At 42.6% G+C, this 14,032-nt stretch overlaps 1 protein-coding gene across 2 annotated transcripts in view; it reads right to left on the bottom strand.

Annotated features, from left to right (window-relative positions):
- The window catches only part of LOC308405236 (nuclear factor of activated T-cells, cytoplasmic 1-like), a 63,098-nt gene extending 56,159 nt beyond the window's left edge, over window positions 1-6,939 (bottom strand). Inside the window, exons 1-2 of one of the 2 annotated variants that reach the window (XM_080895730.1) lie at window positions 6,415-6,939; window positions 1,544-2,642 (exon numbers count right to left, since the gene is read on the bottom strand). In XM_080895730.1, the coding sequence (XP_080751856.1) occupies window positions 1,544-2,642; window positions 6,415-6,535 (1,220 nt within the window). In that variant the 5' untranslated portion in view covers window positions 6,536-6,939. Of the gene's footprint in view, window positions 1-1,543; window positions 2,643-4,433; window positions 4,590-6,414 lie in introns of those variants that run through there. The other variant, XM_080895731.1, reaches the window with a different exon arrangement.
- Window positions 6,940-14,032: the final 7,093 nt, after the last annotated feature.

The raw sequence follows: 14,032 nt of genomic DNA, 5'->3' as shown, positions 1-14,032 counted from the left end.
ATCATGGTCTCTAATCTAATCAATTGAAGTCATCCCCCGACTGCGTGTAATTCCTTGGGTCTGGGTAATAATTAGTGGCCCCCGCTTTCCCCCTTTGTTTTTTCATTCTTTTTGTGAAAAATAAATGAGAGACAAATGTGCCCCGGTTAGAGCGCGGCATGTTTTGCATTATGGTGTGGCAGGTGGAAAAAGACGCAGCGAGTTAAGAAAGTGACAGTGGGAGGAAAGACAGTTCTGGGGCACAAAAACAAATCTCTCACTGCCTGGCAGTCAGGCAGCTTTTTTAACACACACACACACACACACACACACACACACACACACACACACACACACACACACACACACACACACATATGTATATGTATATGTATATATATATATGTATGTATATATAATTCAATTTTAAATTGATAACTGTAAAATTCTAAAATACAAAAAGCTGGTGTTGAAGACAATGGTGTTATGGAACAAGGTCAGCCACACACCTTGCCTGGGAGCATGATATCTCTTTCTCAGAGCTACAGCTGGCCTCCTTCAACATCATTGTTCTCCTGATGGGGAGTCAAAGCTTCCCATGTGAACACCGTGGAGATATCTAAACCAAAACAAACATGTGCAAGACAATATTTCTCTTTGCCGGATGCCTGGTAAACGCAAACCCCTGACCTGAAGAGTGGCTCGACTGAAACCAATCTCTGGCATCTTTGTGGAACTTGCGGGCTGTTTGTTGACCCAAAATGAACTGATTTCCCCCCGCAGGACTTTATCTGCCTATTCAGTGCATGACATCACTTTAGCTACACAGAGAAAAGATGGGCCGATGGCGCGACAAACCAGTGGAGCGCGCCGGCTGATTAACTCACAGGCTGCTTCCCCTTCAGCCAGCCCTGTCACCATTGCTTCCTGTTGCTCAGTATCTTAATCAAACACTTGATTTCCGACAGGAAAGTGTGTTATTGGCTTAAGGGGGGGGGGGGGAAATGCCACAAGGGAGCAAAAAGAAAAAAACCCCGCTTTGCTCAATTGACAAAAATCAATACTATTGTTCAGTGCAAGAGTCTATTTGTCTGAGTGTGTGCATGTGTGACTGTATTCGTTGTTATATTTGTGTGAGGGTTGCGATGGCAACGGCGGCACATGCATGCTGGGCAACTCCTCAATGTGAAATACGATTTATGAAATAGTTCTGATCTTCAAAGGGAACTCCTTTGGAAGTGAAGGGCATGTAAATTGGAATCTCTGCCTTTTGAAGATTGAAAACTAAAACCATCTTGTCCTCACAATAAATAAAAAACATTATAAATGTGGGGAAAAAGAGAATAATGGAGAAATGGAATTGATGAAATGTGATGAATTGTAATATGTAGAAAATCCTGACCCTCAGACCAAGCGTTAGGATCATAATTCTGTCTTAACCAGAGACACATAGACAATTTTCTTTTGGCTAAATTGCTGGCTATTTCAATTTCTGAACATTTAGACTGTACTTGATAGAGAATTACTAAATTTATTTGAGACAGCAGGAGCTGGTTCAGCCTACCTGAGGTAAGGCTTGGGTTTAGACCAGGAGTATGGGTGCTGAGGCACATCCAGGAACCCCCCACAGTAGCTCTCCTTCTTGAGGGCCAGGCGGGAGGGGTAGTCCTCGTGGCAGAGCTCTCCATCAGGACCAAGCTCCTCGCCTCCAGGTTCCACCTTCAGACTCATGGAGGCTGAGTGGTCCAGCATCGTCTTCCGCGTCTTGACTGGGATTCCCTCCCCCATGTCTACCACCCCATCTGTGGTTAGAGCATTGATTGCAGCCACGATGGCAGAGTTGGTGTACTGGTTGGTGTTGGCAAGCCAGTTATCATCCGTAACGCTGACCCTGGGGGAGCCATGTGGAGAGGGTGTCGCTGACTGGTTGGGTGAGCAGGGCGTTTGATGGTAGGAGGTGCCGTTGAAGCTGTACTTTCTCTTCCCCATGCTACCACCGCTGCCTCCACCGCCTCCACCACCTCCACTGTAGGAAGGGGAGTTTGGTCTAGAGCCACGAGGTTGTGCCGGCCAGCCTTCCTCAGCCACGGCTCCAATTTGAGGGGAGGTGGATGGTGAATTGTGAGGGGACCCTGCGGGGCCACTGGCATGTGGGCATGACAGAAGCATGGATGATCCTCGGGGAGAAACACAGGGGGACTGCCAGGGGGAGTTCTGCGGGGAGTTGTCGTAGTTATAGAACCCTGACTCATAGGATGACGCCTCAGAGTTGCAGCTGCGTGACGAAATGCTGCTGGCAGGGCTGAGGCAGCTGGGATCACGGTACCCCTCTGCATTGGGGAGCGTCAGTGTGACAATGTTGACCCCCCGTTTGACAATGTGGTCCTCACTGCTGCTCTCTTCAACCTCATCCTCAGGGTACTGGCTGTAGGCAGTGATCTCAATGCGGGGGCTTTCCAGGGCTGGAGCACCATTGGGTCTCAAGCTGTGCGGTAGATAATAACCTGATGCTGCATGATTGTCACTGCTGTATCCCGTCTGGTGGCAAGAGGAAACTGAGATGACTGGACTGGACTGTAAGGTATGGTACTGAGTGGCCAGACAGGGGCTGCCCATACCCAGAGGAAGGGACAGGCTGACGTTTGGTGTGTAGCTGTATGCATCTGAAAAAATAAGAAGTATATTTAAGAAACAGAGAATCACAAATATGTGTTACTTTCCAGAGCAAAGTTCAGAATGTAAAAAAATGATATTCCCATACAACTAAATTGCATTTTTAAAACAAGCATAGCATTAGTTCTGGCAGGCCTTGGAGTGAAGCTCAGTGGTCTCAAAGCCAAACAGCCCATATCAGAGGATAGCTAAGTTAATTCCCATCTTATTGGGAAATCTCAAATAGAACATGTTATTTAAACTACCTCATCTTGCATAAAGTCGCAGCTGCCTGTGGAGTCACTTTGCAAAGCCACCTCTGCCTCAGCCCCTCCATTTCAGTCTATACAATCTAATTCTGATGTATTCATGCTCCCTCTCAGTTGTGTCTGTCCCTGCTGCTGTTGTCACTGTTGTTTCTCCCAGAGGTTTCTTCCTCTAAAGAGGGAGTTTTTTTTCCCCACTGTCGCCGAGTGCTTGCTCAAAGGAGTTTGTCTGATTGTTGGCATTTCTCTTTATTATTACAGAGTCTTTACTTTATGATATTAAAAGCTTTGAGGTGACTGTTGTTTTGATTTGGTGCTATACAAATAAAATTGAATTGAATTTGTCATGTTTTGCAATGTTAACCAGTCTTCTGAAATACCACAGGGATAAATGCAAAACTTCTTGGTAAAAAATAAACTGAGAAAACACGTTGAAGAAAAAAATTTATTTGTGAAACACACTATGACTAAACATAATTTTGGAGAACACTATAGCCTAACTGCGAGGGAATGTAATTTCTAGAACTGGTCACATTTAAGAACTCTGGTCACATTTAAGAACAATACCCCTACACAAATCTCTCCAGTATGTTTTTCAGATTCTGACTAGCCCACTTCTTTATAAACATCTGGAGAAGCTTAGCAATCATCTCAAAGCGGTTACTGTATGAGGCTGCTGTGTAGTCGCAAGTCGAGCAGCCACTCTGTTTGTTTGATCAGTTCATCTAAGGCTTTATTTGGCACACCCTGCTGTCATATGTACTCTACAGGAATTCCTCCAGCAGCACTGATGGATGCTTTATTTGATTGATTGCATCACTCACTGAGTGAATTAGGCCCTCCCCTGTGGAAAACTGACAGCACTCTCGCATCGCTCTGAGCATGTGATTAAGTCAAGGAGAGTTTGCTTTTGCGCTACACACAGATACACCACCGGTACACACATAAACAGAGGACAAGTGCAGGCAGGTACACAAGGAAATCACGTCCAGTGCAACAATATAGAGCCCAGATAGCTTGGAAGGCAGGCATGCCTCTTCAGTTAGCCTTGACACGGGTGGCTGCTGTGTCAACAGTTGTAAACCTCACGCCTGCCTTTTATTGATAACGTCAATGAGGGTAAAAATAGCTACAGAAATAAAACCATTCAGTCTGAAACCCAGCAAAGGGCATTCCCCTCTCTGAACCATTCGATATTTGTTAACCACAATACTGCGTATCACATGAAATGACAGATCTGTCACACAACATAAAATATGTGGGTAGGCAAGGTAAAATTAGCTTATGAGAGTCTATTTTCAGAGGTAGTAACACTACGTGCGCAGGACATGTATTCCAGGAGATGCGCATGTATTGTGACAGAAACCCAAACTAAATTGAAGTCGTCCTTTTGAAAACTATAAGAGACACTTATTCACTAAACCTACAGACTTGGAAAAGTTACTTTTTATACGGGGTTAGAAGAGGCTAAATGTCAAACCCCTTTAGAGCCTACTTCACAGAATTACAATGTCATAATAGCAGATCAGTACGCACCTTTCTCCCCTTCCTTCTGGACACTTTGGCTGTACTCAAAAATGTAGTTGAAATCAAACTCTTGCTCTTCATGCTGAAAACTCATTTCTGCACCACTCATCGTAGTCTTTCAAAGTAAGGGCGAGTGAGCATTCAGCTCAGTCTTCGCCGATGCTCTTTTTCTCTGGTTTGAACAGATGATAATCTCCTGCCCACTCTAGCCCTTGTGACACACCTCCTCAGTTCAGGCCTGACTGACTTTGCTTACAGTTGCGGCTGTTTTTTTTCCCCCCTTCCTTTTGAATGTGTGTGATCAGTGCACTGCGCTGCAGCACACTTCACTTCTTCTAACACCCACTCAAACACACTAGGGCTTTCACTCTTGTTTGCTGCATGATCTTGAAACTTGGCTTTTCCGGGTGACACGCATCACAACTGCCGAATAACAAAATTGGGAAAGCAGATCAGATTTTGTTGGGGTGAAGCGAGTAAAAGAGAAATCAAAATGAGTCACTAACAAGAGGCAGTGCCTCCCCGGTTGTTTGCAATGTGCTGAAAATGCAGTGCAAGCAGATTTAATTTGAAAACACAAATTATAGCGTGCTCTCTTTGCACTCCCCAATTTTTTTCCAATTATGCTATTGTGATCAAAACACATTCTCTCCCTACAACCAAACTAGTCTGACTAAAGAATGGACGGGTTTATCCGCAGGCATTGTGGTCTAGGCTGGGCTAAGAGTGACGGGACCTCATAGAGAGATAGGTGGTCGCCCACAAAAGTCATCTGCAGCCTCTGGAACTAAGAACTCTGGGGCCACTTATCGCACATGGGTGAGTATGCGCTATGGCAGAACACCAGCATGGTCTCTGTGTGTGTGTTTGTGTGTGTCTGTGTGCTTGCGTTTGAGTGTCTGCGTGTCTGAGTTTATGTGTGACACTAAAGCAGCCCTCGCCACATTGCTGGAGCTGTGTGTGGTTAAGCACGTCTCCTTGTCAAGCAAGCTACCCCAGCATCCCTGCATGCACAGATCACAGTGCTCCCTCTTACTCACAAACACATGTATATACACGCACATCTGTTACAAATTATAAAGCTTAGTATCAAGGGACTGAACTGAATAATAATACCGCCTGCACCCGTCCCTCTCTAACCTCAGAGACAAAATTAAATTCCTGAAATCCACCAAAAGCCAGTGATATCACCACTATGAATTAAGGCTATAAGTGACTTGTGATCAGATTTTGCCCTCTCACTCTGAATCACAATGCTATAAATAGAGAGTTTGCTTTTGATTGCATGGGAAAGTAAATAATATTTAGCAGCCTCTGGGCTATCTGACCCTGAACTTTAACATCTCACTTGGCTCATTTGGAGAAAAATTTCAATTTTTTATTTATTTATTCATTTTAAAAAAGGAAGTAAAGTAGAGAAATTGACATGAAGATCTTAACAAAGACTGCAGGTGACAGCAACAGTGTAACCCCCATCATATTTCACTGCACATAATGAGAAGCACCTGCAAAGATAGCTGGAGACACCTAATGGTGTGTATGTAAACTGAGCTTATCTGCTTCTTGTGTATTACTTGCGTGTTATTTTGTGCGTTGTTTTTTTAAAATAGAACAAGGGGAGGTAAATCGTGACACCATCAAAAAGGCCAAAACGTTTCTTTAGAATTTGATATTTTTAGCTTGTTATAATTAAACATATTTACCAAAACAAACGCTTAGACAATAATTTAAGACGTCTATAAATTTGCAAACGTAAAATATGAGGGTATAATGCAGTGACAGCTCTCAGTAATCTTATCTCACAGAAGGATTAACCCCGAGTTTGCCCTGATGCGCTCTCCATTTTTGCATTAACTGCAGCACCTGGTGTCAATACATCTTTAAATAAAAAAAAAAAAAACAGCTAAAGCGAGGTAATACATATGTATACATATATGTATGTATATAGGGGTACAGTGCTGGTGATGCGCAGTCATGTAGGGTTCTTTACCTTCTTCTGCAGACTTCATATCGGCGGCGAGAGAAGTAAGTAACTGGAGTCCTCGCTCCTTGCCGGTTGCTGCTCCAAAGCTGAACTTGGAAGTGACGCTCAGGCAAAAGGTATCCTGCATTCAACAAGCGATGCGCAACTTTCACCGGCTGCGAGGCTGTAATGTGCAACGAGAGTATTCAAAACACCACTGATTCTCTAGACAAACCACTAAACAGGAGCATATTTCGCAAAAAGACTCGTTGGAAATCGAGTGTACAACTTTGAACCACACGGCGATGGACTGCGCACCAAAGGAAACGGGAACAGCGGGTTAGGAGAGGCGCGCAGGTACGGCTGCTAAAGGTGAGTTTTGCTCTCTTCGACCCAATGAAGGTTTTAAAGAATGTCCACAGGTCTGTGACGCAGAGCGGTTTGTCGGAGGGGCCGGCTCCGGTGCTTTTAAAGTTGGAAAACACCCTCCGTCCTCCCGTCAGTGCGCCGCCCATTGAGGGTTGACGCTGCCGGCTTCTGCAACCTCCTGGACCGCCTGATGATGTCTTTCATCCTGGGATCCCAGCGGAGGAGGTGGGAGGTGTGTGTGTGTGTGTGTGTTTGTGTGCCTGTGTGTGCTTGTGTGTGTGTGTGTGTGCGTGCGTGAGAGAGAGAGAGTGAAAGAGACTGAAAGCCCACACACAAGGTTAACGTTAAGTCAACAAGAGGTCCGTTCTTCACATTTTTATGATAAAATTAGCCAACAAAACAATCGCAGCGAGTATTCATTTCCTTCAGCTGCTGGAGGCTCAGATTGTTTTCGAGGGATTTCAGAAGTTTTCTTCTTCTTACTTAAATCCCACTGTAGCCCCTCTTATCAGCAAACCACATTGGGTAGTTCTCCACTGTTATCTGTCATGACGACACACAGTCTTTGTCCCATGTTTTTCTATGGATAAACTTGCTTTACTTGTGAGATGTTACCTAAGTTTGGGTAGTGGAGTTGATGGGTGTATCCTCAACAGTTCATATTGTATATATATTCATATGATTATTATGGCCTTTCCCATTTACATTGGCAGTCAAGTTATTTTGATCATTAGAACATTTACTTAATATCCATTTTCTTCTTAAAAAAAAATATAATAAAAACAATATCACATCATTTTCAAAAAAATGTTTGCCAAAATCTTGTTTAATCTAAGTGTAATCTGTTGCATATTGCTTATATTATTTAAATGTATGTTGTAATTTTGTTATTTTCTTGTCATTCTTTGAAAGTCCTAACCAGTTCCTACAGGTATTTACGTGACAGCACAGTGGAACAATGATGTAACAACCAGTGAGAGGTTTTTTCTTACAACAACGGAGAAATAAATAACTTTTTGTTACCTAATTATTTAAAATTACTTTCTGTGTCAAATTAAATCCAAGTGGTAATAGCAGTGTTCAGGTTTGATGCAGGTGCCCTAGGAAAATCTACGTATTTCTCAGTAACCTGGTCACTGCTTAGTAGTCATTGTTTAAAAAATACATATTTTTAAATTTTTTTATTATAATTTTCCACATAGATAAATATTATAGTGCACCATATTACTTTAAATTACATTCTTCCGAAATTATTACTCATTTTATAGGTACTGTATTTCATAGATGCTATGCTGAGAAGAACCATGTGGTAAATGTTGGGACATTTTTTATATAAAAACTACCAGAACTTAGCAAAGCAATTTACAGAGAGTTTACTGGGTAAATCACCGCTCATTAAAAAGCAGTGAAAGTTTTGTATTTAAATCACCACCATTATATCACAGAATTCAGCAACATCAATGACGTTGTTGCTGAATTCTGTCACAGACTTTAGGTCAGTTATCTCTGACTTCCATGTCTTCTTAATCTCTAGTAATCAGGGGTTGCATTTAAATGAAATAATAGCCAGCAGAATTTCACTCTGGACACTACACGGGTATTTGTTCCAAAACTCACAACAATTGACTTTGTAAGCACAACCCAGGTGTCCAGTTCAGTGTCTCTAATCATCTAAGATGAAAGATGATGATGTCTTAGAGAAAGCTGGCAGATACAACCACCTGTTTGTCAAAGCAGTCACAAACTTAATTATGTATAACTTTAAAGCTTAAGCCTTAGACATTTCAATGTAAGCATCTAATCAATTGTAAAGACAAGGAGTGCATATAGGATAGTGATATCACTGTGTGTTGGTGCCATGGGCATGTTTAGCAATGCCTTGGATGAACTCTCCTCTAAGGTTTCTTTACTGATGGAGCAGGAAAAGCATGTTTTCCACTGTGTTTGTTGCATGTTTGACTCTGTTGGTTTGTCTTCTTGTCCGTCAGCAACGTTGTGCAAAAGCAACCGAACAGAATTCCATGAAACCTGATGAAGAGGTGGCACGTGGCAAAGGAAGAACCCATTAAATTTTAGTGAGACTCCAGATCAATTTCTATAAAACAGACAGGGCATTGGTCTTGGCATGAGGATGCACTCTACAAGAGTCTCTCTAGCTCCTTTTGAATTAGGTCCAGTTTTTTTTTTTTTTTTTTTTTAAAGACTCTGAAACTGAAATGTAGCTGGCAAGCTTGAGGATGATCACACATAATCAGAAGCAGACTGTCTTTTGGGAGCAGGCAGGCATGGTGTGTGGACGCGGGGGGGTGGGGGGTGGCATGTGTAAGCAGTCTGCACGAGGGGAAAGTAATAGTACGCTCTGTTTTCTTTGCCTGCAGTAGCTCTCTGGCGTCAGCTGTGGCTTGGCTGATGAGCATGTGTGAGCTCAAAGATGAAAAAGAAGAATCACATAGTTCGGGAGACGAATTATGATACAAACCAGCGGTAGGAACAAAAAAAAGGAGCTGCATAACTGATTGGCACTGTCAGTGGCATGGAGCTACGCAAGTTGTTGAACAGCTTTAAAGCGACTGTGGTGGGGCACAGTTCAGTGGCAGTCAACAGGCTTATCTTGATGGATTCCGTGATACTGAGTGAAGTGTCATTAACTGCAGTCTGTCAACAATAGTCAGAGTTAGTCAGAACATCAATAGTGACAGACAATATAGCCTTCGGGTTATTAGGCAGTCTATAAATCATGGTAAAAATCTCATGAATCTCATCATGTGTGCATTTATAGTAACTATACTTAATTATAAGTAACTTTCACTTTTTGGTAAATACTATTTCATGAGTTTGACTGTGTCTCTCTCAGCAGTGTAACCGATGCCCAGATTTACAGTTTTTTCTGAATGCTTAAACCCTAACTGTGATTCCTGTAGCACAATCTCTAAAACTATTCAGACTTATAGCAAAACCACTCACTGAGTTTGCAAAACTAAAAGCACAAAAACTGCTTTGCACTCAGTTTGCAATTTTGTAACACACACTTTGCAAAACTGTAGGCACAATTCACTGCACAACACTCAATTACCAAATTTCCAACACACTCCTAGCAAAAGTATACACATGTATGGCTATCATTAACACTAACTTGCCAACTGTCTGGCACACTTTCACATGTGAAAACTTTTTTAGATAATTAGTTCACTTTGCAATCAGCCTAAGCACTATAATACAGGTAAGCTGTGTGTGCGGAGTACAATGGAGGGAGCAGAAAGAGTGAGAAGTAGAGGAGGCCGAGGAAGAGGACGTGGAGGTGAAGAAGTAGGATGAAGAGGACGACAAGGACAAGGAGGAGCAAGAGGAAGACGAGGAGGAGGGAGAGGAAGATGAGGAGGGGGGAGAGGAAGGGTAGGAAGAGTAAGAAATAGAATTGCTGATGACATCAGAGCTACAATAGTGGACCATGTCATCAACCGTGGAATGACCCTGAGGGAAGCTGGCCAACGGGTCCAGCCTAACTCGAGCCGCTACACTGTAGCAAGTACCATAGGGACATCTTGAAATGAGAATCGGTTAGTACAGTCACTTCGCACAAAGATTTGTAGCACTGCCATATGCCAATGAGAAACACACCAATACCATTGATGTAAAAATACTGAAATTGTTACTTTACAGAATTGCTAGATGACCAGATGCTGGGGGCAGAGGAAGCATGTTCACTGCAGACCAAGTAACCCATATAGTCATTATGGCGATTGCAAATAATCCTATACTTGGAAATAAACACTTGTGTTTGTTTTGATGTACTTGAAGTTTGGATCCCTCTATGCTTATGGATCTATGACAGAAGTATGAGCTCAAACTGACATACAGTGGGGCAAAAAAGTATTTAGTCAGCCACCGATTGTGCAAGTTCCCCCACCTAAAATGATGACAGAGGTCAGTAATTTGCACCAGAGGTACACTTCAACTGTGAGAGACAGAATGTGAAAAAAAAATCCATGAATCCACATGGTAGGATTTGTAAAGAATTTATTCGTAAATCAGGGTGGAAAATAAGTATTTGGTCAATAACAAAAATACAACTCAATACTTTGTAACATAACCTTTGTTGGCAATAACAGAGGTCAAACGTTTACTATAGGTCTTTACCAGGTTTGCACACACAGTAGCTGGTATTTTGGCCCATTCCTCCATGCAGATCTTCTCGAGAGCAGTGATGTTTTGGGGCTGTCGCCGAGCAACGCGGACTTTCAACTCCCGCCACAGATTTTCTATGGGGTTGAGGTCTGGAGACTGGCTAGGCCACTCCAGGACTTTCAAATGCTTCTTACGGAGCCACTCCTTTGTTGCCCGGGCGGTGTGTTTTGGATCATTGTCATGTTGGAAGACCCAGCCTCGTTTCATCTTCAAAGTTCTCACTGATGGAAGGAGGTTTTGGCTCAAAATCTCACGATACATGGCCCCATTCATTCAGTCCTTAACACGGATCAGTCGTCCTGTCCCCTGGCAGAAAAACAGCCCCATAACATGATGTTTCCACCCCCATGCTTCACAGTAGGTATGGTGTTCTTGGGATGCAACTCAGTATTCTTCTTCCTCCAAACACGACGAGTTGAGTTTATACCAAAAAGTTCTACTTTGGTTTCATCTGACCACATGACATTCTCCCAATCCTCTGCTGTATCATCCATGTGCTCTCTGGCAAACTTCAGACGGGCCTGGACATGCGCTGGCTTCAGCAGCGGAACACGTCTGGCACTGCGGGATTTGATTCCCTGCCGTTGTAGTGTGTTACTGATGGTGACCTTTGTTACTTTGGTCCCAGCTCTCTGCAGGTCATTCACCAGGTCCCCCCGTGTGGTTCTGGGATCTTTGCTCACCGTTCTCATGATCATTTTGACCCCACGGGATGAGATCTTGCGTGGAGCCCCAGATCGAGGGAGATTATCAGTGGTCTTGTATGTCTTCCATTTTCTGATGATTGCTCCCACAGTTGATTTTTTCACACCAAGCTGCTTGCCTATTGTAGATTCACTCTTCCCAGTCTGGTGCAGGTCTACAATACTTTTCCTGGTGTCCTTCGAAAGCTCTTTGGTCTTGGCCATGGCGGAGTTTGGATTCTGACTGTTTGAGGCTGTGGACAGGTGTCTTTTATACAGATGATGAGTTCAAACAGGTGCCATTCATACAGGTAACAAGTGGGGGACAGAAAACCTTCTTACAGAAGACGTTACAGGTCTGTGAGAGCCAGAGATTTTCCTTGTTTGAGGTGACCAAATACTTATTTTCCACCCTGATTTACGAATAAATTCTTTACAAATCCTACCATGTGGATTCATGGATTTTTTTTTTTTCACATTCTGTCTCTCACAGTTGAAGTGTACCTCTGGTGCAAATTACTGACCTCTGTCATCATTTTACAGTTTTTTCTGAATGCTTAAACCCTAACTGTGATTCCTGTAGCACAATCTCTAAAACTATTCAGACTTATAGCAAAACCACTCACTGAGTTTGCAAAACTAAAAGCACAAAAACTGCTTTGCACTCAGTTTGCAATTTTGTAACACACACTTTGCAAAACTGTAGGCACAATTCACTGCACAACACTCAATTACCAAATTTCCAACACACTCCTAGCAAAAGTATACACATGTATGGCTATCATTAACACTAATTTGCCAACTGTCTGGCACACTTTCACATGTGAAAACTTTTTTAGATAATCAGTTCACTTTGCAATCAGCCTAAGCACTATAATACAGGTAAGCTGTGTGTGCGGAGTACAATGGAGGGAGCAGAAAGAGTGAGAAGTAGAGGAGGCCGAGGAAGAGGACGTGGAGGTGAAGAAGTAGGATGAAGAGGACGACAAGGACAAGGAGGAGCAAGAGGAAGACGAGGAAGGGGGAGAGGAAGATGAGGAGGGGGGAGAGGAAGGGTAGGAAGAGTAAGAAATAGAATTGCTGATGACATCAGAGCTACAATAGTGGACCATGTCATCAACCGTGGAATGACCCTGAGGGTAGCTGGCCAACGGGTCCAGCCTAACTCGAGCCGCTACACTGTAGCAAGTACCATAAGGACATCTTGAAATGAGAATCGGTTAGTACAGTCACTTCGCACAAAGATTTGTAGCACTGCCATATGCCAATGAGAAACACACCAATACCATTGATGTAAAAATACTGAAATTGTTACTTTACAGAGTTGCTAGATGACCAGATGCTGGGGGCAGAGGAAGCATGTTCACTGCAGACCAAGTAACCCATATAGTCATTATGGCGATTGCAAATAATCCTATACTTGGAAATAAACACTTGTGTTTGTTTTGATGTGTTTGAATAAACACCAGTACTTGAAGTTTGGATCCCTCTATGCTTATGGATCTATGACAGAAGTATGAGCTCAAACTGACATAGCCTACCTTGTGCACAGAGAAAGCAAAAGCCAGATGTGTTTTGTATTCATACCATCAGTGTGCAGTTGGCGCATTGTGTGCTTAGTAGATGATGGCTTGTGTGTACTGTTTGATACGGAAACACCATTTTTACGAAGGTGTGAAGAGTTAATCTAGCTGTGTTTGCTTTTGCAAGAGAACTACAATGTTTTGATTATTGGGTGACAGGTTTTCTTATTTGTGTGAAGAGTTTTGCAAAATTAGCCAATAGTTACAAAAAATGTGCTTAAGCAATCAGAAAAAACTGTAAGTACCCACTAGAGTTTAAGCATAAATGAGGTCAGATCTTTATATCATAAAGATCTATATTTGTTCTCTGTTCACTTGCCAAAATAAACCCTGTGGTTCTGCTTATTTTTCAACAGAAGCTCAAATCCATATTTGTCACTGGGCTAAATAAGTTTGCAGAGTGTTTAAACTTTGTCTATTAATGCTACCATGTCAAAAAAGGAGTACTCAATCTAGAAAACATTTGAAGAAGTTGCCTTCACTTTGCATTTTTTTTGGAAAAGTACGATTATACATTATAGAGTTCATACATCTGGCCCTGCGACACTGCACGCACTGAGCAGCCGCAACAGGTCTGCAGAGAGCATTAGAGAAAAAGCACATCTTGCGCTCAGATTTATGAGTGGCCTGCGCCTCGCTCGTGTATTTCATAGAAAATGACAATTTCTTGTGTCCTTGTAAACACACAGATGCTGCTTTTTACATTTGCACAAACTGACTTGTTGCCAGTGTATTTTGTTTTGCTTTTTCCTCCATTAAAAAAAGAAATAAATCAAAGGTATCAAGATCAGGAGCGTTCAGTGCAGGGTACAAATTCCACTCCTG

The sequence above is a fragment of the Rhamphochromis sp. 'chilingali' genome, assembly GCF_963969265.1.
Source record: "Rhamphochromis sp. 'chilingali' genome assembly, chromosome: 11".
NCBI lineage: Eukaryota > Metazoa > Chordata > Actinopteri > Cichliformes > Cichlidae > Rhamphochromis > Rhamphochromis sp. 'chilingali'.
The sequence above is the reverse complement of the archived record's forward strand: the minus strand, read 5'-3'. Positions and strand labels throughout refer to the sequence as shown.